The 24,771-nt window shown below is 43.8% G+C and overlaps 1 protein-coding gene across 1 annotated transcript in view; it reads left to right on the top strand.

The window, feature by feature from the left end:
- lmbr1 (limb development membrane protein 1) overlaps positions 1–24,771 on the top strand; it is a 283,776-nt gene that overhangs the window by 32,826 nt on the left and 226,179 nt on the right. The window contains exon 3 of the mRNA XM_068015009.1: positions 13,585–13,624. Coding sequence (XP_067871110.1) covers positions 13,585–13,624 — 40 coding nt within the window. The remainder of the gene's footprint in view (positions 1–13,584; positions 13,625–24,771) is intronic.

Consider the following 24,771-nt stretch of genomic DNA (forward strand, 5'->3'; position numbering starts at 1 on the left):
GAGATAACAACTCTGTCCGTCCGAGCTTTCAGCTTCCAGCCTAACTCCCTAAACTCACTTCTAACATCTGTGCCACCCTTCCTTCCTACGTCGTTGGTGCCAATGTGCACCACGACCTCTGGCTGCTCCCCCTCCCCTTTAAGGATCCTGAAGACGCGATCACAAACATCACGGACCCTGGCACCAGGTAGGCAACAAACCATCCGTGCGTCTCGCTTGCGCCCACAGAACCGCCTGTCGGTACTCCTCACCATCGAGTCCCCGATGACTAGTGCTCTCCCATTCTCCCTCCTTCCCTTCTGAGCCACAGTGCAGGACCCCGTGCCAGAGGCCCGTTCACTGCAGCCTGCCCCCGATAGGCCGTCCCCCCCAACAGTATCTAAAACTGTATACTTGTTGCTGAGGGGAACGACCACAGGAGATCCCTGCACTGACCTCTTCCCACCTCTAACTGTTACCCAGCTGCCTTTGTTTTGTGGAGTAACGACATCCCTGTAGCTTCTATCTATCACCCCCTCAGCTTCCCGAATGATCCTCAGTTCATCCAGCTCCAGCTCCAGTTCCCTAACACGGTCTGATAGGAGCTGGAGACGGATGCACTTCCAGCAGGTGAAGTCGGCAGGGTCACCGGAGGTTCCCCTCACCTCGAACATACTGCAGGAGGAGCACTGCACTCCCCTGGCTGCCATTTCTTTTACTCAATTACCCCTTAATTAAGTACAAATATAGATATTAACAAAAACAGTGAAATAGCTTACCTGTTCAGTCCTTTTTGGCTAGAGGAGGAGGGTAAAAAGGGTCTTATTATTAGGTTAGAGGAGGAGGATGGGTGGGAGACACTACATGTGTAGTTTTGGGTCCCCTGCTTTTTGGCTCAGTATTGGGTCCCCTGCTTTTTGTGGTATATATTAACGATTTGGTCATAAATGTGAGGGGCATGATCAAGAAGTTTGCAGACGACACAAAAATTGGCCACGTGGTTTAAAGCTAGGAGGATAGCTGCAGACTGCAGAAGATATCGATGAACTGGTCAGGTGGGCAGAAAAATGTCAAATGGAATTTCACCCAGAGAAGTGTGAGAGGATGCATTTGGGGAGGTCAAACAAGATAAAGGAATAGACAATAAATGAGAGGATACTGAGGTGTAGAGAAAGTGAGTGAACTTGGAGTGTATGTCCACAGATCCCTGAAGGTAGCGGGACAGGTTGATGAGATGGTTAAGAAGGCATATAGAATTCTTTTCTTTATTAACCAAGGTATAGAATATGAGAGTAGGAAGGTTGTGCTGGAACTATATCAAACATTAGTTAGGCCACAACTTGAGTACTGTGTGCAGTTCTGGTCACATCATTACAGAAATGATGTAATTGCACTAGAGAGGGTACAGAGGAGATTTACGAGGGTGTTGCCAGGACTGGAAAATAGCAGATATGAGAAAAGATTGAATAGACTGGGGTTGTTCTCCTTGGAACAGAGGAGGCTGAGGGGAGATTTGGTTGAAATGTACAAAATTTTGAGGAGCCTGGATAGAGTGGAGGTGAAGGGCCTGTTTACCTTAGCAGAAAGGTCAGTGATTAGGGGACATAGATTTAAAGTGATTGGTGGAAGGATAAGAGGGGAGATGAGGAAATATTTTTTGACCTGGAGGGTTGTGGGGATTTGGAACTCACTGTCTGAAAGGTAGAGGCAGAAACCCTCAACTCATTTAAAAGGGGCCTGGATGTGTGCCAGAACGTGCAGGGCTACGGACCAAATGCTGGAAAGTGAGATTAGGCTGGGTGGCTCTTTTTTCCAGCTGGTGCAGACACTTGGGCTGAGGCAGAGGCGGAGACTGACTATATTAGTGGTAGAAATATGCAGTCCTTGTGATGGAAAATATATATGCTTTGATGGAAAGTTTCAGACTGTTAGCTTTCCCTCAAATATCTTTGTCAGTTTTGGATCTTCCAAGAAATCTCGTTAGTTTGGGGAAAAGAATTGGCGACTTCTTCAATCTTCCTTTACCAGGCACTTTGACATAAAAAGATTAGTGTACAGCATTTTCTTAAAAGTTGTAGTGCTTTTTAAATATTATTGCTCTCGTTGTATTCTAATAAAGCAGTCAACGTTAAACAACAACTTGAATTTAAATAGCGCCTGTAACATTGAAAAACATCCAAGGTGCTTCACAAGCTATATCAAACACCAAGCCAAAGAAGGGGATATCAGAGCAGATGACCAAAAGTTCAGTCAAAGAGGTACATTTTGAGGAGCTTCTTAAAGGAGGTAGAGGAGTGGAGAGGTTTAGGAAGGGAATTTCAGAAATTTAGGTCTGGGCAGTTAAAAGCACGCTGCCAGTGGTGGAGTGATGAAAATCAGCAATGCACAAGATGCCAGAATTGGCGAAGCACAGAGATCTTGGAGGGCTGAGGAGGTTACAGAGATAGGGAAACATGAAGCCATGGAGGGAGTTGAAAAATAAGTTTGAAAGTTTTAATATTGAGCCTTTGTTGGACAGCAAGTACCAGGGAGATGGATGAATGGGACTTGGTGGGAGTTGAGGTATGGGCTGCAGAGGTTTGGACGAGCACAGGTTTATGTAAGGTTTCAGGATTGGAGGGCAGCCAGGGGAGCATTGGAATTGCCAAGTCTAGAGGTAACAAAGGCATGGATGAGAGTTTCAGCAGTAGATGAGCTGAGGCAGGGCTGGAGTCTGGCTGTGTTACAGAGGTGGAAGTAGGCCGTTTTGGTGATGGGGCAGATATGTGGTCGGAAGTTCAGCTCTGTGTCAAATAGGATGCTGAAGTTTGGAACAATCTGGTTCATCCTGAGATGGTGGTCAGGGAAGGGGTGGAGTCGGTGGCTAGGGAACAGAGTTTGTGCTGGAGGCAGAAGGCTTTGGTCTTCTCAATGTTTAATTGCAGGAAATTTCTGCTTGGCCAGGACTGGATATCGGATACGAACAAAGAACAATACTTGATTCAGTCTTCAATTCAGAGCCAGTGACAACAAGCATTAATCATCATTCGTTCTCAAGACAGCCTATACAAAATAACTCATTAACAATTCAGGACCAGTAAGCCAAAGCACATACAAAAATTTACCAAAGTTAAAGAGAATTAACGCTGCATCACATAGGAATGCTAATATGAAATAGAAGATTAATATTGACTGGTTATCTGAACTAGGCAATTTTATTGAAAGCTGAAGAGCTTTTGTATGAATTTAAATGTGCATACAATCTGATTGACAGCCATGGCTTGAGAAATGGGAGAAATATAGAGAGAGAACCTGTCCTTGGGGGTTCAGGCATTTACCTCACATGTTGTGTGAGTTTGCTGGATGGATAGCAGGGCATTTAGTTTGTACTTTTAAAAAATTCTTTCACGGCATGTGGGTGTCACTGGCTAGGCCTGCATTTATTACCCATCCCTAATTGCCCTCGAGAAGGTGGTGGTGAGCCACTGCCTTGAACTGCTGCAGTCCATGTTTGTACTTTGAGCAGCTCTATCTGTGAATCAGAAGTGACTCTCTTTTTAAGACTTGTAGAGCTATTACATAGAATGTACAGCACAGAAACAACCCATTTGTCCATGCCAATGTTTATGCTTTACAGGAACCTCCTCCCTCCCAACATCATCTAACCCGATCAGGATAACCTCCATTCCTTTCTCCTTGTGTGTTTATCTAGCTTCCCCTTAAATGTATCTGTGCTATTAGCCACAACTAATCTTTGTGGCAGTGAGTTCTACATTCGAACCACTCTTTGGGTAAAGAAGTTTCTCCTGAATTCCCTATTTGATTTGTTACTCACTATGGCAAATATGGCCCCTAGTTTTGGTCTCCCCTACAAGTGGAAACATCTTTATGGTCTACGCTATCAGCCCTTTTCATAGTTCTATCAGGTCACCCCACATTCTTTTCCATTCTAGAGCAAAAAGCCCCAGCCTGTTCAATTTTTCCTGATATATCAAGAATCATAGAATTAATATAGCACAGAAGCAAATTATTTGACCAACTATGCTTGTTCTGACTTTGAAAGAGCCGGTTAGTCCCATTCCTCTGCTTTTTTCCTGTAGTCCACCAAATTTTTCCTTTTCAAATATTTATCCAATGCACCTTTGAAGAATGAGCAGTGATCTCATTGAAATGTATAAAATTCTTTGAGGGCTTGACAGGATAGTTGCTGAGAGGCTGCTTTCCCTAGCGAGAGAGACTAGAACGAGGGGTCATAGCCTCAGGGTAAGGGATTGGCCATTTAGAATTGCAATGAAAAATTTCTTCTCTCAAAGGGTTGTGAACCTTGGAATTCTCTACCCCCGAGGACAGTGTGGATGCTCAGTTGTTGAGTGCATTGGAGACTGAGATTTATAGATTCTTTGACACTAAGGAATTAAAGGATATGGGAATAGAGAAAGTAGGAATTGATGTAATTCAGCCATGGCGGAGCACACTTGAGGGACAGTATGCCCTACTCTTGTTCCTATTGAATCATCTTCCACCACCCTTTCAGGGAGTGTTTTCCAGATCATATCAGCTCGCTACAAATAAAAAATGTTTTCCTCATGTTACTTCTGATTCTTCTGCCAGTTACTTCAAATCTGTGTCCTCTGATCGGTAACCCATCTGCCACTGGAAACGGTTTTTCCTTGCTCTCGACAGAATCCTTCGTGATTATCAAATCTTTTCTTAACTGTAAAATAAAAGCAAAATACAGGGCGGCACAGTGGCGCAGTGGTTAGCACCGCAGCCTCACAGCTCCAGGGACCCGGGTTCAATTCTGGGTACTGCCTGTGTGGAGTTTGCAAGTTCTCCCTGTGTCTGCGTGGGTTTCCTCCGGGTGCTCCGGTTTCCTCCCACATGCCAAAGACTTGCAGGTTGATAGGTTAATTGGCCATTATAAAATTGCCCCTAGTATAGGTATGGAAATAGAGGGACAGGTGGGGATGTAGTAGGAATCTGGGATTAGTGTAGGATTAGTATAAATGGGTGGTTGATGGTCGGCACAGACTCGGTGGGCCGAAGGGCCTGTTTCAGTGCTGTATCTCTAAACTAAACTAAACTGCAGATGCTGGAAATCTGAAATAAAAACAAAATGCTGGAAATACTCCAAGTCAGGCAGCATCTGTGGAGAGAGAAGCAGAGTTAATGTTTCAGGTCTCTGACCTTTCATCATCTGTGTATAATGCAAACGCTGAAAACCTGAAGTAAAAGCAGAAGTTGGAAATATATCAATAGCTCTCCTCACCCTCCCCTCGGCACTTTTCTCCACAGTAAGTGAATAAGGCAATAGTGCATTATTATTAAAATTGGCTTCAGACTAGGCCCAAGCTGATAGCTGAGAATATGATGCAGGCATATTGGACTAAATTTTCCTGTGCCTGGGCTAGCCTTACCTCCAATACTTCATACCCCTGAGCCTGCCTCATTTTTTCAGAAATTACTAAGATAGGCAATTTTAGAAGTTTCCCTCCCAATGTTAAAAAAACTTATGAAAACCTATAGGTAGGAAGAGGGATGAGGTCCTGCAGGCAGATTTTAGGGGCTAGGAAAGAAACTAGCAAGCTAGACCTCCAAGGTAGTAATCTCCAGGTTACCCCTGGTGCTATGTGCTAGTGAGTATAGAAATAGGAGGATAGAGCAGATGAATGGGTGGCTGAAGAGATGGTGCAGGAGGGAGGTTTTACATTCTTGGGACATTGGGACTGGTTCTGAGGGAGACGGGACCTGTACAGGCTGCACCTGAATAGAGCCAGGACCAATGTCATCAGAGAGTGATTCGCTGTTGAGGAAGGTTTAAATTAATTTGGCAGAGGGATGGGAAGTGACATTAAGAGAGAAAAAAGGTGCACAAATAATAAGTTATCACTTGGGGTCAGAGTAAGAAGGAATAAAGCCTTAATTAGGTTTATTGTACATGTAAGTGAACTCACAGAATGTGTTAAGGTTGGTGAGCTGCAGGTGCAGATAGTCAAGTGGGAATATGATGATGTGGATATAATGGAGACCTAGCTCAAAAAAGGGCAGGACTGGTTACTAAATATTCCTGGATCCAAGGTATTCAGGAAAGATAGGGAAGGAAAGAAAGGAGGCAGTATTGATTAAGTGGAATATTTAGGTGTTGGAGAGAGAGGATGCCCTAGAGGGGTCAAAGACAGAATCTGTTTGGTTGGTGCTCAGAAACAATAGAGGTACCATTACACTACTGGGTGTATTCTATAGGCCATCATCTAGTGGGAAAGATATGGTGCAACAATTTTCCAAGGGAACTACAGAGAGTTGCAAAAACTAGGGAGTAGATAATAATGGGGGTCTTTAATTATCTAATCTAGACTTGGATAGTAGTAGTGCAAAGCACATAGAGAGGCAAAAGTTTCTGAAGTGTGGTCAGGAGGATTTTCTAGATCAATATGTTTCTGCTGCATTGGAAGGAGGCACTACTGGATCTGGTTCTAGGGAATGAGGTAGTTCAAGTGAATCAAGTGTCAGCAGGGGGGAGCATTTCGGAGACAGTGATCATTGTATCATAAAGTTTAGGTTAGCTGTGGAAAAGAGCAAGGAACAATCTGGAGTAAAAATAATTTATTTGGGGAGGGGCAATTTCAATGGGGTGAGAACGGAATTCAAGGTCAACAGGCAAAACTGAATGGAACAGTGGGATGCCTTTAATGAGGAGATGGTTCGGGTACAGTCGAGGTATGCTAAATGAGTATTTTTTATTTGTCTTTTTCAAGGAACAGGATGCTTCCAAAATTATAGTGAAAGAGTAGGTAGTTAAGACTCTGGATGGGCTAAAAATTAATAGAAGTATCAGAAAGGCTGGTTGTGCTTAAAGTTGATAAGTAACCAGGACCAGATGAGATGCACCCGAGGATACTGAGGGACGTAAGGGTAGAAATTGTGGAGGCACTGACTATTATCTCCCACACCTGCTTAGCTGTAAGTGTGGTGCCAGAGGACTGGAGAATTGCAAGTGTTACACTTTAATTCAAAAAGGGACGTAAGGATAAGCACAGCAACTACAGGCCACTCAGTTTAACCTCGGTGGTGGGCGAATCTAGGACAAAGTTGTCACCTGGATAAATATGGATTAATTAAGGAACGGTAGCATGGATTTGTGAAGGGCAAATTGTGTTTCATTAACATGCTTGAATCTTTTGATGAGGTAACGGAGGGTTGATGAGGGTCCATGGACTTCCAAAAGGCATTTGATAAAGTGCCACATAACAGGCTTGTCAGCAAAATTGAAGCCCATGACATAAAAGGGACAGTGACAGCATGGATACGAGTTGGCTGAGTGACAGGATGCAGAAAGTAGGAGTGAATGGTTGTTTTTTGGACTAGAAGAAGGTATACAGTGAAATTTTCCCAGGATTGGGATTGAGACCACAGCTTTTCTTGATCTATATTGATTTAGACTTGTGTGTGCAGGACACAATTTCAAAATTTGCAAATGACAACATTTGGAAGAATGTTGAACTGTGAGGAGGATACTGATAGACTTCAAAGGCCCATAGACAGGCTGGTGGAATGGGCAGTCACATGGCAGATAAATTTGCAGAGAAGTGTGAAGTGGTACATTTTGGTAGGAAGAATGAGGAGAGGCAATATAAAATAATGGATACAATTCTAATGGGGGTAGAGGAACAGAGGAACATGGGGTTATATGTGCACAAGTTGTTGAAAGTGGCAGAGCAGGTTGAGGAAGTGTTTAATAAGGCTTATAGGATCCTGGGCTTTAAAAAAAAAAATTAGGCATAGGGTACAAAAGCAGGAAAGTTATGGTGAACCTTTATACTAGTGTGTCCTCAACAGGAGTATTGTGTCCAATTATGGGCACCACACTTCAGCAAGGATGTGATGACATTGTAGAGGGTGCAGAAAAAGTTTACAAGAATAGTTCCAAGGAATAGGGACTTCAGCTGTGTGGATAGATTAGAGAACCTGGGGCTGTTCTTGGAGGAGAGGATATTTGATAGAGGTGTTAAAAATCGTAATGGGTCTGGACAGAGTAGATAGGGGGAACTGTTCCCATTATCGGAAGGGCCATGAACGAGACATTGATTTAAAGTGAATGGCAAAAGAACCAAAGGTGCCATGAGGAAACACTTTTTTACCCAATGAGTAGTTATGATCTGGAACGCACTGTCTGAGAGAGTAGTGTAGGCAGATTCAACTGTGGCTTTCGAAAAGGTATTGGATAATTGAAGAGGAAAAGGTTTGCGTTGTTATGGGGAAAAGGCAGAAGAAAAGTTGCTCTTGCAGAGAACCGGCATGGATGTGACTGGTCGAATGGCCTCCTTCTATGCTGTAACCATTCTTGATTAGCAAACTACCCCCCCAACTCTGAGTATAACTAGCCCTGTGACTCTGATGTGCTGCTGCATGTTGGGACCCTCTGCCCCATGCTCCCAGACTATCCACATGTCCAGGTACCTTTTTAAATGAGTTGAGGGTTTCTGTCTCCACCACTGTTCCTGGCAGTGAATTCCAGTCACCCACACCCTCTAGGTGAAAAAGGTTTTCCTCATGTCACCTCTAATCCTTATACCAATAACTTAAACTTTGTGCCCCCTGGTAATTGATCTCTCTGCCAGGGGAAACAGGTCCTTCCTGTCTACTCTCGGGCCCCTCATAATTTTGTACACCTCAATTAAGACACCCTCAGCCTCCTCTGTTCGAAGGAAGACAACCCTAGTCGATCCTATCTTTCCTCATAGCTGCAACTTTCAAGCCCTGGCAACATTCTTGTAAATCTCCCCTGTACTCTCTCCAGAGCAATTATGTCCTTCCTGTAATGTGGTGACCAGAACTGTACGCAATACTCGAGCTGTGGCCGAACCAGCGTTTTATACAGTTTCAGCATTACATCCCTGCTTTTGTATTCTGTACCTCGGCCAATAAAGGAAAGCATTTCCTATGTCGTCTTCACTATATCTACCTGTCCTGCCACCTTCAGGGACCTGTGGACATGCACTCCAAGGTCTCTCACTTCTTCTACCCCTCTCAATATCCTCCCATTTATTGTGTGTTCCCTCGCTTTGTTTGCCCTCCCCAAATGCATTACCGTGGAAAAAAACTACCAAAGCAGAGGAATTCTCATAACTGCTGCTAGACCCTCCAGATCCTCTTCCCACAACTGCTAGAACCTTCATGTTCAGCAGTATTTACTTTAATACAAGTTTCTCCAGGTCACTGCTTGGTTTAGATCAGAGCCAGAGTTAATTATGGCATTGAAGGAGGCCATTTGGACCGTCAGGTCCATGCTGGCTCTCTGCGGAGCAATCCAGTAAGTTCCACTCCCCGGCTCGGTCCCAACAGTGCTGCAATTTTATTTCCTTCAAGTGCCCATCCAATTTCCTTTTGAAATCATTGATGGTCTTTGCTTCCACCACCACCCGTGGGCAGCTTGCTCCAGGTCATTACCACTCGCTGTGTAAAATAAGTTCTCCCTGCATCTCTTGCCCAAAACCCTCAATCTGTGTCCCCTAGTTCTTGCTCCATCAGTTAATGGGAACAGTTTTTCCTTATGCAGTACACTCTGCAGTATTCCTCAAACTACTGTTAAAACACGCAACCACCCCCCCCCCCCCCCCCCACAGTACTCCCACTGTTTTTTCAGTGTTATCACAGCCCAAGTACATCGTCCCATAACAGCGACACCCAGGAATAACTAGTGCTCCACTCCCCCTCCTCATACCCTAGGACCTTTTTCCCATTCTTAGCGCAACTCGGGGCTTCTCATGTCTTACAACTCTTCCCCCAGTGCTGCTATACTGTGACATCTGTCTCCCACTGCTTCCAGATCATGGTATTATTACATGGCTGTAGGTGGTGAAGGGCATTGGGGATCATGATGATCTATTTCATCGTAACTGTATGGAAAGGCTTGATGGACATCATTTTCATATGTTTGCACAGTGTTCCCTTCGAAGTGTTACCAGATACCATAAACTCACTGATCATTTTTTTTCCCACATAGAATGCTAGAATCTGAGCCTTGTTATAACTAATTAGGCTATTCTCTAATAAAAATGAAATTTGACTTATTCAATCATTGTGTAACAGTGGCCCTGGTGTACTATCCTTTTACAGTGTAAGACAGTCTGTTCACCTTGAGCATTGCCACAGGACTTCCGCTGTTAAAATTTTTTTCTAACTACTTTGCATGCGCTAATATCGGATCTTTGCTCCATATATCAAACACTGCATTGTAAAATTTTTTTATGTTGAATATATCAATTGGCTACCACATTTTACTGCATTACAAGGAAGTTGGAGAGCAATAACCTGTTTTGTAGACGAATGCCTTATTTAGTTTTCTGTGACTGCAAAAACAGTTTAGTTTGTCAATTTCATTTTCTTTTGTGTAAAAATGGAAAATGGCTTTACTTTTGTATTTTTGGGATGAAATTTTCACAAATGGAATTGGTTGTAGTACTCAATTCCTGGCTGTGTGTGTTCCTGTAGAGCTGCTCACTTTCAGAAATTTAGTTACTGAATGCAATTGCGCTCAAAGACATCAAGAACCAAGAAAAGTTGTTGAGTCCTTTTTATCAATGCATGGCATGATGGGTCACAGCTCCACTTAAATAAAGATGATATCAAATAAATCTGCATACTGTAAACCTTTCTAGATATTAAAAGCTCAATTCTGGTAAGTAGATTAAATCAGATGTTAATGCTGTGGAACATTGTACTGGCATTTAACTTTTCCAGAATCGATTGTTACTGTTCATGCTAATGTTGACGCTATGTGTTTAAAATTGCAATGCTTCATAATAGAAATATTTGTATTTAACGCCACCTAGCTCACATGTCATGTGATTGGACAAAAACTGTGTAAACTCCTAACAGCTGGGGATGAAAATCAATCACTTGAATAATTTAAACTTTGTTAAAATAGGTTGGGGAAGTATTTTGTTCTTGTGAACTGCAACAAGCAGACTTGAGGCTTGTGTGTGGACTTAATTGACAGTACTTCAGCTATGGAATTAGTTGCGATCTGTTCACCTCTTGAATTGGTGAATTATTTCCTTTTAGTAATTTTTTTATAGACAGGTACTTGGGCTACAGTGAAATTCTGATTGCTGATGTGTACAGTGTGCTTTGGTAGGATAACAAAGTATGGTATAAGAAATGACTATTGACTGCATCAAGCCTGTTTTTCGCCCTGCCCCCACCCCCCCCTCCCACCAAAATCCATAAAAGATTTACCCTATTGTGGATTCTGGCCAGCCGATTGTGAAGAAGCCAGCAGCAGTTAACCTCCAGGAGGATCATATTCTCTAGCTGAGTAAATTGAGCACGCCTGCATCTGAATATTGGTTAAATGATTTGGTCATTAAAGAACATCAAATAAAAGTTAAAATCAAGCTTTGCAGCGATTGTAGTTTTGCCCTTTTTAAAAATTCTTTCATGGGATATGTGCGTCACTGGCCAGGCCAGCATTTGTTGCCCATCTCTAATTGCCCTTGACAGCTGAGTGGCTTGCTAGGCCATTTCAGAGGGCAGTTAAGAGTCAACCACATTGCTGTGGGTCTGGAGTCGCATGTCGGCCAGACCAAGTAAGAACAGTGGACCTCTTTCCCTAAAGAACATTGGTGAACCAGATGAGTGTTTACGACAATCCAGATTTTTATTCAATAATTGAATTTAAATTCCACCAGGTGCTGAGGTGGGATTTGAACCCTGGGCATCTGGATTACTAGTTCCATGCCGTTACCACTCTGCCACATCTCCCCTCTAGCTGGTGTGATATGAGAGTACCACAAGATGGAGAGGCACAGAGGTTTAAGGAGGGGTTTTGAGGAGGCCTGAAGTGTGGGTGGTGGTGGGGTCTCAGGGGGTGGATAGGCACACAAGACCATTGTCAAAGCCAGAGAGGTTGTAAGGTTGTAGAAGTATGGTGGAATGATAACATAGAGCGGTATGAATTTGAGGCGTTTAAATTTGAAGTGCTGATTGACAGAAATGCAGTGTAGGTCAGTGAAGATGCAGATGGCTATGTTTTAGACTAGTTGAGTTTATCGAAGCTGGAAGACGAGTGAAGAGGACAGTAGAAGTGATTAAAGCATGTATAATGGTTTGAAGGCTGAGTAGCTGACATGGGAGCAGGCAGTGCTATGAAGGTTAAGAAGTCTCAGTAAGTTTGAAGCACAGCGTAGGGTGAAATAAGATGCCAGAGTTTCACACAGTCTGTTTCAGTGCAAATAAGTGGCCAGGAAGGAGGATGGAGTCCATGCTAACAAAGAACAAAGAACAAAGAGAACAAAGATAATTACAGCACAGGAACAGGCCCTTCGGCCCTCCAAGCCTGCGCCGATCCAGATCCTCTCTCTAAACATGTCGCCTATTTTCTAAGGTTCTGTATCTCTTTTCTTCCTGCCCATTCATGTATCTGTCTAGATACATCTTAAAAGACTCCATCGTGCCCGCGTCTACCACCTCCGCTGGCAACGCGTTCCAGGTGCCCACCACCCTCTGCGTAAAGAACTTTCCACGCATATCCCCCCTAAACATTTCCCCTTTCAGTTTGAACTCGTGTCCTCTAGTAGTTGAAACCCCCACTCTGGGAAAAAGCCTCTTGCTGTCCACCCTATCTATACCTCTCATGATTTTGTACACCTCAATCAGGTCCCCCCTCAACCTCCGCTAATTCAGCAAGTTCTCACAACTCCTTGAATTGCTAGACCTATTTAATTTGTTGTGGTGCTTCTGAAATTGTAACTTTACTGTTAACTTCAGTTAGATTGTGATTATGAGGACTTAGTACACAACATTAAGAGCGCTGCTATGGTGAATTTATATTATACTGTATTCGCCTGCCATTTTGCATATATAAGAAATGTTTTATGATAGTACTGAGTTCCAACTTTGTCCTTATTTCCATGTTTTGGATTTCAGTCCAGTCCAGAATTACTAAATGAAAGTCTTCTCTCTAATTACTCTAAAGTAAATTGAATTGCTTCAACAAAGCTTCTAATAGAATAATCAAGTGAAATCATTTCCAACGAAAAGGTGTATTTGTTATCAACAGACAACTCTTCTGGTTCTGATCGAAGACTCGCGACATAAAACATTATGTTTTAATGTTTAACAGTGGCGCAGTGGTTAGCACCGCAGCCTCACAGCTCCTGGGACCCGGGTTCAATTCTGGGTGCTGCCTGTGTGGAGTTTGCAAGTTCTCCGTGTCTGTGTGGGTTTTCTCCGGGTGCTCCGGTTTCCTCCCACATGCCAAAGACGTGCAGGTTGATAGGTTAATTGGCCATTATAAATTGCCCCTAGTATAGGTAGGTGGTAGGGAAATATAGGGACAGGTGGGGATGTGGTAGGAATATGGGATTAGTGTAGGATTAGTATAAATGGGTGGTTGATGGTCGGCACAGACTCGGTGGGCCGAAGGGCCTGTTTCAGTGCTGTATCTCTAAACTAAACATTAACCGTACCTTCCTCTCTCTACAGATGCTGCCTGTGTTTCCAGCCTGAGTGTTTACAGAACTTTGTGTATTTGTTTTAAATTTCCAGCATCTGCACTGTTTTGATTTTTGTTAGTTCTGTAGTGTGATATAAATTTGTTGGTGAGGTTTTCCTTCTGTTTTACAGATGATCATGAGGATGAAGATGCCATAGTGAACAGAATTTCGTATGTATTCGAACAAAATATTTATCTGTTTTGTCCAGAGCTCCTGTTTGCTGCCATGCTCTTACCTTAGCTGTGAGGATGGGGCTCAAGTGTACATAAATCGGCCACAACTGCATTCAGTAATGCTCTGTGATTCTGCAGATAGCTCCGTCCTTTATCTCACTTCTGTTGAACAAATTTATATATCAAGTTACGTTGGCAGGGACAATATAACTAATGAAATGCAGCTCACTTAGCCCCAATAAATCTTGAAATCATCTTGCAGCAGATTACAGAGCAGCTGCTAGAACAGTAAGAGCGAGAGTAGGATTAGTTAGTTCAGGATGAGATCAGGCTTCAGCCAGATCTGTGAAAGGGGATGAAAGTGTTATGTGCCAGTGATGACAAGTGTGCACCTGCATGTATATGAAAACTTTGCTATTCTTACAATGGATAAATCATATAAATGTACCTCTGCAAACCCGGCATTTTATTTTCTGTCACTACCTCCAGTCGTAATATCCCTCCATCCTGAACTCGCCGCCTTGTGCATTCACACTTCCCTTTGCATCACCTTTGATGACTGTATCATCATCTGCCAGGACCCACACTCTGTTTAGAGATACAGCACTGAAACGGGCCCTTCGGCCCACCGAGTCTGTGCCGACCATCAACCACCCATTTATACTAATCCTACACTAATCCCATATTCCTATCACATCCCCACCTGTCCCTATATATTTCCCTACCACCTACCTATACTAGGGGCAATTTATAATGGCCAATTAACCTATCAACCTGCAAGTCTTTGGCATGTGGGAGGAAACCGGAGCACCCGGAGGAAACCCACGCAGACACAGGGAGAACTTGCAAACTCCGCACAGGCAGTACCCAGAATTGAACCCGGGTCCCTGGAGCTGTGAGGCTGCGGTGCTAACCACTGCGCCACTGTGCCGCCCACAGTGTAATTCCCTCTCTTAATACCAGGTATAGAAAGAAGTTGCATTTATGTAGTGCCTTTCACGGCCTCCAGATGTCCCAAAGCGATTTATAGCCAAAGTATAATTATGGTTGTAATATAGGAAATGGGGCAGCCAATTTATGCATGGCAATTTCTCCCAAATAGCAATGAAACAAATGACCAGACCATATGTTTTTAGGTGTTGGATGAGGGATTAATACTGACCAGAGCAGTGAGAGCTCCCCTGCTCTTGTTTCGATTTCTTCTTTCATTCAGAACTGAGTAATCTTTTATTATGAGAGGGCAGATGGGCCACAATTTAACATCTGAAAGACAAGGCACGTGCTAGTGTAGTACTTGCTCATTACTGCACTGAAGTGCCAGCCGACTTTATGTGCTGAAGTCTCTGGAGTGGGGCTTGAACCCACAGTCAACTCGCTCAGAGGCAAGAGTGTTACCACTAAGCCAAGGCTGACACCAGTTGACTTATAATCTTAACAGAACATGAAGACGTATATTTTAAACTCTAAATATCAATAGAACACTCCTGTTTGACTGTTACTTCCACCCCAAGAGTTCCCCTATATGTTACCAAATCTTGGCGGTTTGTTCACTTCTCCTGAAACCAATTCAAAGTGTACCACATGTCTTGGGAATTCACTTACTTTCTCAGCTATTTTCTGAGGTGTAAGATCATCACGGATTCTCCCTCCAGTCTCAGCTAGGCAAATCTTCCAGTACCTGCCGAATTTGGACTTCCCAGCTTGAGCATGGGCCTGCCTCAAAACAGAAACACCCTGGTTCCTCTCTTTACTGCTGAGCCCAGCTGTTTTCAAAGCCAACAGCTTTCCAAAAGCCAGCTGCTTTCTCTGCAACCAACTACATGTCTGAAGCCAATGTCTTTCCAAAAGCCAACTGCTTGTCTGTCAGCGTGCACAGATCAAAACACCAACAAGCACCCCTTGCATTATCTCCATAGCAATGTGGTACATACGGGATGTCCCAGATAGTAAACTAAACTAATTATTTCCAACTCCAAATCTTCTCTTTGTTCTGGGAAATCATATGAATAATTTAAACCTCTGATTGAGCCAGCTGCAGATATGCTAACCTCTTCAAGAAGTTCAGAGAGGTTCCCATTGTTTAGGCACTTCCCATTATGACCTTACTAAATAAACATGGGCCACCCTTTGATTTGTAACCACCCTTTGTTTGTTTTCCAGCTTCTCAAACCCGGTTTTTTCATTTGTCTTGGGGAAAAAAATCAATTCCCAAATTAAACTCTAGAAAGTTAATACACAACAAGAGCTAGGTGATCTAACACCCTTTCATCATTTAACCCTTTAGTCCTGATAGTATTTTGGTGTAACTGTATTTTAGGTCTTTCATGGCTAAGATATCGTTGCTGAGGTTTGGTGCCCAGAATTGAATTCAGTCCTCCTGGTGGCTTTATAGAACTGAAGCATCATTTCCTTATTTTTTGTATTCCAGCTCCCTTGACAAGAAGGCCAAGATTCTATTAGCCTTGATTTATTTCTTCATTAGGGTGAGGGAGTAAAACAAAACAAAGTCATAACAACAACCGAGGCACTGTTTCTTTCTTTTCACTTTAGTTTCTTTCCCATTCCCTTTGATTCACAATTAGGGCTATGACTTATATGTAGAATCATAGAATCATGCAGCACAGATGGGTGGCATTAACTGGGGATTCATCTGAGCACCTATAGTTAGGAGATGCACGCTTGCAATGTGTATCTCTGTAAATAAATGTAAGTGTATTGTCACACTCACTGAGGGAGCAGTGATGAAATATGAAATGAACTGGAGAAATTATGAAATAAAAATCAACTGTTGAACTAAGATACAAGAAATGGACACTTTGGTATCCGGCAACATGAAGGGAGAGGCCAGGTGATTCCTTCCTGTACTGCCAGTCAACATTTTTGTCTGTTCAAGATAGGACCATTATTAACATTTGGAATTGCCTTGAGGAGGCACATTAAGTTATAAAACAGCCCATTCCCTGCTAACGACATGTATCTTCAGAATTTGGGCTAGCAAAGGCTTTTGCAGACAGACTGACTCAGAAGCCAAGGCCAAAATAATAGCTGTGAAATAACACCTATTGATCAAAATGGACCACATCTAGATGCCATTATGTAACAATGGTCCCCACATCATGGGACATTGTATCAACACCCCAGGGGAGAGCGTTCTGAGTCACCTGACTAAAACCAAAACCTCATAACTTTTTACCTTTAAAAGCAGTGACTGCTCTGGGAGAGGGAGACAGAAAACCATTTTCAGCCAGAGAAGCTGTGAGATGGATCCAGCGAAGCAATAAAAGCTGCCAGCACCATCTTCATTCTAATGAGGCAGAGAGATTGACCTTGGAAAACTTCCTATCCGAGAAATTGAACCACTAGTTTTGGACTGTATTTTAACCAAAGGAGTTTTTAAAAAATTCATTCATGGGATGTGGGTGTTGCTGGCTAGGCCAGCATTTATTTCCCATCCCTAATTACCCTTGAAGGTGGCGGTGAGCCGCCGCCTTGAACCGCTGCAGTCCATGTGGGATAGGTACACCCACAGTGCTGTTAGGAAGGGAGTTCCAGGATTTTGACCCAGCGACAGTGAAGGAATGGCGATTTATAGTTCCACGTCAGGATGGTGTGTGACTTGGAGGGGAACTTGCAGGTAGTGGTGTTTCCATGCATCTGCTGTCCTTGTCCTTCTAGGTGATAGAAGGGTTTGGAAGGTGCTGTTGAACGAGCCTTGGTGAGTCGCTGCAATGCATCTTGTTCATGGTGCACACTGCTGTCACTGTGCGTCGGTGTTTGAGGGAGTGAATGTTTGTGGATGGGGTGCCAATCAAGCAGGCTGCTTTGTCCTGGATGGTGTCGCGATTCTTGAGTGTTGTTGGAGCTGCACCCATTCAGGCAAATGAAGAGTATTCCATCACACTTCCGACTTGTGCCTTGTAGTTGGTGGGCAGGCTTTGGGGAGTCAGGAGGTTAGTTACTCTCTGGAGGATGCCTAGCCTCTGACCTGCAACAATTCCAAGACCAGGAACATTCAGGCCTGCAACGCTGTTAAAAATTCCTCCTGGAAAACCCAGAAGGTTTCAGTGAACTGTCTTTACAACAGTCGAACTCCAATTGCATGCTGCCCTCTCTACTCTGTATCTTTTCTTGTATGTATCAATGGGTGAGGTTGTGAACTTTTTCAGGTATTGTTTTAGTAAATATTTATCTATCTCTCTAAACCTGAGAGAAAACATGTTGTTTGTCTGTTTGTTTGATCCTAAAACACTTGGCGACTAAAACACTATTTTCTGCTGTCTGATGAAGGTGAAACGTGGAAGCTACCCACACCATTTCCCACCTGTCCATAACAGTATCAAGATTGGCTCCAGTTCTATATGTCACCAACTGGCTTTCTAGAGTAGAACATGGTAGTACAGAATAGTTGCCTAAAGATGAAGGTTGGAAGCTAAGACAAAAAAGGTAGAAAACGAAAACCCTGGTAGCCATTGTGCAAAATGGCAGAAAGCAAGTGTAAATTGTTGGGCTATTGTTAACCTCCGATGTTCTTGGAGTCTGAGTCATATGACTAGTGGAAGAATGAAATGAAAATGTGGATACTAGTTATGTCCATACCAAAGTCAGTTTCAGTGGAAGTTTAAAAGTTAATTCCCTTTTGTTTTCGGAGGACCAGGGGACTGCTGGGTAAGTAAAAACTATATATTTGGGTGGTGGCTGTACCCGAGACACTACACATGTAGTGTCTCCCACCCACCCTCTTCCTCTAACCAAAAAAAAGGACTCTGTTGTGTTGATAAGGTAAGCTTTTTATTTAAGAAGTTCTGTCCGTTGGATTGCTAACCTAACAAGTTTTGACATTTCTTTTGGTTTTTCAGTAGATTTGTTGGGAATTTAGAATAGAGGGAATGGAAGTTAAGGCAGTTGTATGTTCCTCCTGCAGAATGTGGGAGGTAAGGGTCGCCAAGAGTGTCCCTGCTGACTGCATCTGCGGGAAGTGCACCCAACTCCAGCTCCTCGAGAACCGCGTTAGGGAACTGGAGCTGGAGCTGGATGAACTTCGGATCATTCGGGAGGCGGAGGGGGTTATTGAGAGGAGTTATAGGGAGGTAGTCACACCTCGGGTAAAAGAAGTAGGTAGATGGGTTACCGTCAGGGGAAGGAGAGGGAACCAGCAGGCAGTGCAGGGATCCCCTGTGGCCGTTTCCCTCAACAACAGGTATACCATTCTGGATACTGTTGCGGGGGACGACTTACCAGGGGTAAGCAATGGGGTACAGGTATCTGGCACAGAGTCTGTCCCTGTTGCTCAGAAGGGAAGGGGGAAGAGGAGCAGAGCATTAGTCATTGGGGACTCCATAGTTAGGGGAACAGATAGGAGGTTCTGTGGGAACGAGAGAGACTCACGGTTGGTATGTTGCCTCCCAGGTGCCAGGGTTCGTGATGTCTCGGATCGTGTTTTTGGGATCCTTAAGGGGGAGGGGGAGCAGCCCCAAGTCGTGGTCCACATAGGCACCAACGACATAGGTAGGAAGAGAGATGGGGATTTAAGACAGAAATTCAGGGAGCTAGGGTGGAAGCTTAGAGCGACAACAACCAGAGTTGTTATCTCTGGGTTGTTGCCCGTGCCACGTGATAGCGAAGCAAGGAATAGGGAGAGAGAGGAGTTGAACACGTGGCTGCAGGGATGGTGCAGGAGGGAGGGTTTTGGTTTCCTGGATAATTGGGGCTCTTTCTGGGGTAGGTGGGACCTCTACAAACAGGATGGTCTTCACCTGAACCAGAGGGGTACCAATATCCTGGGGGGGAGATTTGCTTGTGCTCTTCGGGGGTGTTTAAACTAATTCAGCAGGGGAATGGGAACCTAAAATGTAGTTCCAGTGTACAGGATGTTGAGAGTAGTGAGGTCAGGGATAAGGTTACAAGGACGCAAGAGGGCACTGGCAAGCAAGAACCTGGTTTAAAGTGTGTCTACTTCAACGCCAGGAGCATCCGGAATAAGGTGGGTGAGCTTGCAGCATGGGTTGGTACCTGGGATCTCGATGTTGTGGCCATTTCGGAGACATGGGTAGTGCAGGGGCAGGAATGGATGTTGCAGGTTCCGGGATTTAGATGTTTCAGTAAGAACAGAGAAGATGGTAAAAGAGGGGGGGGGTGTGGCATTGTTAATCAAGGAGAGTATTACAGCGACAGAAAGGACGTTTGAGGACTCGTCTACTGAGGTAGTATGGGCCGAGGTTAGAAACAGGAGAGGTGAGGTCACCCTGTTGGGAGTCTTTTATAGACCTCCAAATAGTTCCAGAGATGTAGAGGAAAGGATAACGAAGATGATTCTCGACAGGGGGGAGAGTAACAGGGTAGTTGTTATGGGGGACTTTAACTTTCCAAATATCGACTGGAAATACAATAGTTCGAGTACTTTAGATGGGTCAGTTTTTGTCCAGTGTGCAGGAGGGTTTTCTGACACAATATGTAGACAGGTCAACCAGGGGCGATGCCACATTGGATTTGGTACTGGGTAATGAACCCGGCCAGGTGTTAGATTTAGATGTAGGTGAGCACTTTGGTGATAGTGATCACAATTCGGTTAGGTTTACCTTAGCGATGGGCAGGGACAGGTATATACCGCAGGGCAAAAATTATAGCTGGGGGAAAGGAAATTATGATGCGATTAGGCAAGATTTAGGATGGGGAAGGAAACTGCAGGGGATGGGAACAATCGAAATGTGGAGCTTATTCAAGGAGCAGCTACTGCGTGTCCTTGATAAGTATGTACCTGTCAGGCAGGGAGGAAGTTGTCGTGCGAGGGAGCCGTGGTTTACTAAAGAAGTTGAAGCGCTTGTCAAGAGGAAGGCGGCGGCTTATGTTAGGATGAGACGTGAAGGCTCAGTTAGGGCGCTTGAGAGTGACAAGCTAGCCAGGAAGGATCTAAAGGGAGAGCTAAGAAGAGCAAGGAGAGGACACGAGAAGTCATTGGCGGATAGGATCAGGGAAAACCCTAAGGCTTTCTATAGGTATATCAGGAATAAAAGAATGACTAGAGTTAGATTAGGGCCAATCAAGGATAGTAGTGGGAAGTTGTGTGTGGAATCAGGAGGTAGGGGAAGTGTTAAATGAATATTTTGCGTCAGTATTTACAGTAGAGAAAGAAAATGTTGTCGAGGAGAATACTGAGATTCAGGCTAGATGGAATTGAGGTTCACAAGGAGGAGGTGTTATCAATTTTGGAAAGTGTGAAAATAGATAAGTCCCCTGGGCCAGATGGGATTTATCCTAGGATTCTCTGGGAAGCTAGGGAGGAGATTGCAGAGCCTTTGTCCTTGATCTTTATGTCGTCATTGTCGACAGGAATAGTGCCGGAAGACTGGAGGATAGCAAATGTTGTCCACTTGTTCAAGAAGGGGAGTAGAGACAGCCCTGGTAATTATAGACCTGTGAGCCTTACTTCGGTTGTGGGTAAAATGTTGGAAAAGGTTAGAAGAGACAGGATTTATAATCATCTTGAAAAGAATAAGTTCATTAGAGATAGTCAGCACGGTTTTGTGACGGGTAGGTCATGCCTCACAAACCTTATTGAGTTTTTCGAGAAGATGACCAAACAGGTGGATGAGGGTAAAGCAGTGGATGTGGTTTATATGGATTTCAGTAAGGCGTTTGATAAGGTTCCCCACGGCAGGCTATTGCAGAAAATACGCAAGTATGGAGTTGAAGGTGATTTAGAGCTTTGGATCAGAAATTGGCTAGCTCACAGAAGACAGAGGGTGGTGGTTGATGGCAAATGTTCATCCTGGAGTTTAGAATTAGATTTTTTTTAGAACATTACAGAGCAGTACAGGCCCTTCGGCCCTCGATGTTGCGCCGACCTGTGAAACCATCTGACCTACACTGTTCCATTTTCATCCATGTGTCTATCCAATGTCCACTTAAATGCCCTTAAAGTTGGCGAATCTACTACTGCTGCAGGCACCCTTCTACACCCTCTTCCAGGTCATTTATAAAAATGACAAACAGCAGTGGCCCCAAAACAGATCCTTGCGGTACACCACTAGTAACTAAACTCCAGGATGAACATTTGCCATCAACCACCACCTTCTTTCAGCTAGCCAATTTCTGATCCAAAGCTCTAAATCACCTTCAACCCCATACTTCCGTATTTTCTGCAATAGCCTACCGTGGGGAACCTTATCAAACGCCTTACTGAAATCCATATACACCACATCCACTGCTTTACCCTCATCCACCTGTTTGGTCACCTTCTCGAAAAACTCAATAAGGTTTGTGAGGCACGACCTACCCGTCACAAAACCGTGCTGACTATCTCTAATGTACTTATTCTTTTCAAGATGATTATAAATCCTGTCTCTTATAACCTTTTCCAACATTTTACCCACAACCGAAGTAAGGCTCACAGGTCTATAATTACCAGGGCTGTCTCTACTCCCCTTCTTGAACAAGGGGACAACATTTGCAATCCTCCAGTCTTCTGGCACTATTCCTGTCGACAATGACGACATAAAGATCAAGGACAAAGGCTCTGCAATCTCCTCCCTAGCTTCCCAGAGAATCCTAGGATAAATCCCATCTGGCCCAGGGGACTTGTCTATTTTCACACTTTCCAAAATTGCTAACACCTCCTCTTTGTGAACCTCAATCCCATCTAGCCTCGTAGCCTGAATCTCAGTATTCTCAACAACATTTTCTTTCTCTACTGTAAATACTGACGAAAAATATTCATTTAACACTTCCCCTATCTCCTCTGATTCCACACACAACTTCCCACTACTATCCTTGATTGGCCCTAATCTAACTCTAGTCATTCTTTTATTCCTGATATACCTATAGAAAGCCTTAGGGTTTTCCTTGATCCGATCCACCAATGACTTCTCGTGTCCTCTCCTTGCTCTTCTTAGTTACTAGTGGTGTACCGCAAGGATCTGTTTTGGGGCCACTGCTGTTTGTCATTTTTATAAATGACCTGGAAGAGGGTGTAGAAGGGTGGGTTAGTAAATTTGCGGATGACACGAAGGTCGGTGGAGTTGTGGATAGTGCCGAAGGATGTTGTAGGGTACAGAGGGACATAGGCTGCAGAGCTGGGCTGAGAGATGGCAAATGGAGTTTAATGCGGAAAAGTGCGAGGTGATTCACTTTGGAAGGAGTAACAGGAATGCAGAGTACTGGGCTAATGGGAAGATTCTTGGTAGTGTAGATGAACAGAGAGATCTTGGTATCCAGGTGCATAAATCCCTGAAGGTTGCTACCCAGGTTAATAGGGCTGTTAAGAAGGCATATGGTGTGTTAGCTTTTATTAGTAGGGGGGTCGAGTTTCGGAGCCACGAGGTCATGCTGCAGCTGTACAAAACTCTGGTGAGGCCGCACCTGGAGTATTGCGTGCAGTTCTGGTCACCGCATTATAGGAAGGATGTGGAAGCTATAGAAAGGGTGCAGAGGAGATTTACTAGGATGTTGCCTGGTATGGAGGGAAGGTCTTACGAGGAAAGGCTGAGGGACTTGAGGTTGTTTTCGTTGGAGAGAAGGAGGAGGAGAGGTGACTTAATAGAGACATACAAGATAATCAGAGGGTTAGATAGGGTGGATAGTGAGAGTCTTTTTCCTCGGATGGTGATGGCAAACACGAGGGGACATAGCTTTAAGTTGAGGGGTGATAGATATAGGACAGATGTCAGAGGTAGTTTCTTTACTCAGAGAGTAGTAGGGGCGTGGAACGCCCTGCCTGCAACAGTAGTAGACTCGCCAAGTTTAAGGGCATTTAAGTGGTCATTGGATAGACATATGGATGAAAATGGAATAGTGTAGGTCAGATGGTTTCACAGGTCGGCGCAACATCGAGGGCCGAAGGGCCTGTACTGCGCTGTAATGTTCTAATTCTAATCAAAGAGGAAGCAAGGTATGACCTTGGCATTGGCACGTCCTACCAGGAGAAAAGTATTTTGTGGCACCTGTGGAGAGAGAGAAACAGAGTTAACGTTTCAGGTCCGTGACTGTTCATGGTTCTGATGAAAGGTCACAGACCTGAAATGTTAATTCTGTTTTTCTCTCCACAGATGATGCCAGATCTGCTGAGTATTTCCAGCATTTTCTGTTTCTATTTCAGATTTCCAGCAGCCGCAATATTTTGCTTTGGTAGAGCAGTTTGTGATCTGGATGCCCGTCAGTTGGATAGTGATGAAGCACCTTCTGTTAGAGTTATTGGATGAATTTTACGAGAAAGATGATTTGTTAAATGTCAGATTTTGATAGTTTTCAGCAAACAGATGGTCATTCCATGGAGGAATATATCACTGACTTTAACAGCGTATAAAAGATTAATGAAATTCAATTTGGGATCCCTTGATCAGTACTATCATTTAAATTGCTTGATTGTGCTAAAGTGGACGGGCTCCTGTTTCTAACTGGTGTTCGGTGCTCGGAGGAGGTTGGATCAGATGTCTGCTGCCTTGAAAATATTCCTGGGGAAACAGTCATTTCCTTCAGCCTTTGTGGAACAAATGGGACATTCTACAGTGACACGAATGGAGGATTCAAATAGTTGTCAGATTTTGAAATGGTCCAGATACTGGATACAGACGTTAATACAGTGGAAGGGATAAAGACAGGCAGAGTGAGGATGTTAGCACCATCAGCAGATCTGGCTATTACAACAGAAGGCAGATTTGGAATAGCAATGATAAGACAAATGAATCCCAGGAATGCCCAAGGAGCAGTTAATAGGTGCTTCAGCTCTGACTTGAAGTATCGTTATGTGATGAACTGCCCAGGGTTCTCGAAATGACACATGACGCAGGGAATTCTGAGGAAGATGAGAAAGAAAATGATAAATCCAACCAAATTATATTGTTCACGAGGAGTTTTAGTCCTGTGATGAATGTGTTCGTTGCAGACTCATTTAACTGTGTAGAGCTAGATAGTGCTTACACTCCGTCAATATGTGGAACAGATTGGTTAAAATTTTACCTTAATTCACTATGTAGTCAGGATCAACACAAGACTAAGGAATATAAAAGTACTATTTGCTTTAGGTTTGGTGATGACAACACATGGAGGTCACTCGATTAAGTCGCAATTCCATGTAAAATAGCTAGAGTAAACCACTTTACATGTACCGATTCTGTTGAGTAAAACTTTTTTGAACAAGGCACAAATGAAAC

Source organism: Heterodontus francisci, chromosome 2 (genome assembly GCF_036365525.1).
Source record: "Heterodontus francisci isolate sHetFra1 chromosome 2, sHetFra1.hap1, whole genome shotgun sequence".
Taxonomy (NCBI): Eukaryota; Metazoa; Chordata; class Chondrichthyes; order Heterodontiformes; family Heterodontidae; genus Heterodontus; species Heterodontus francisci.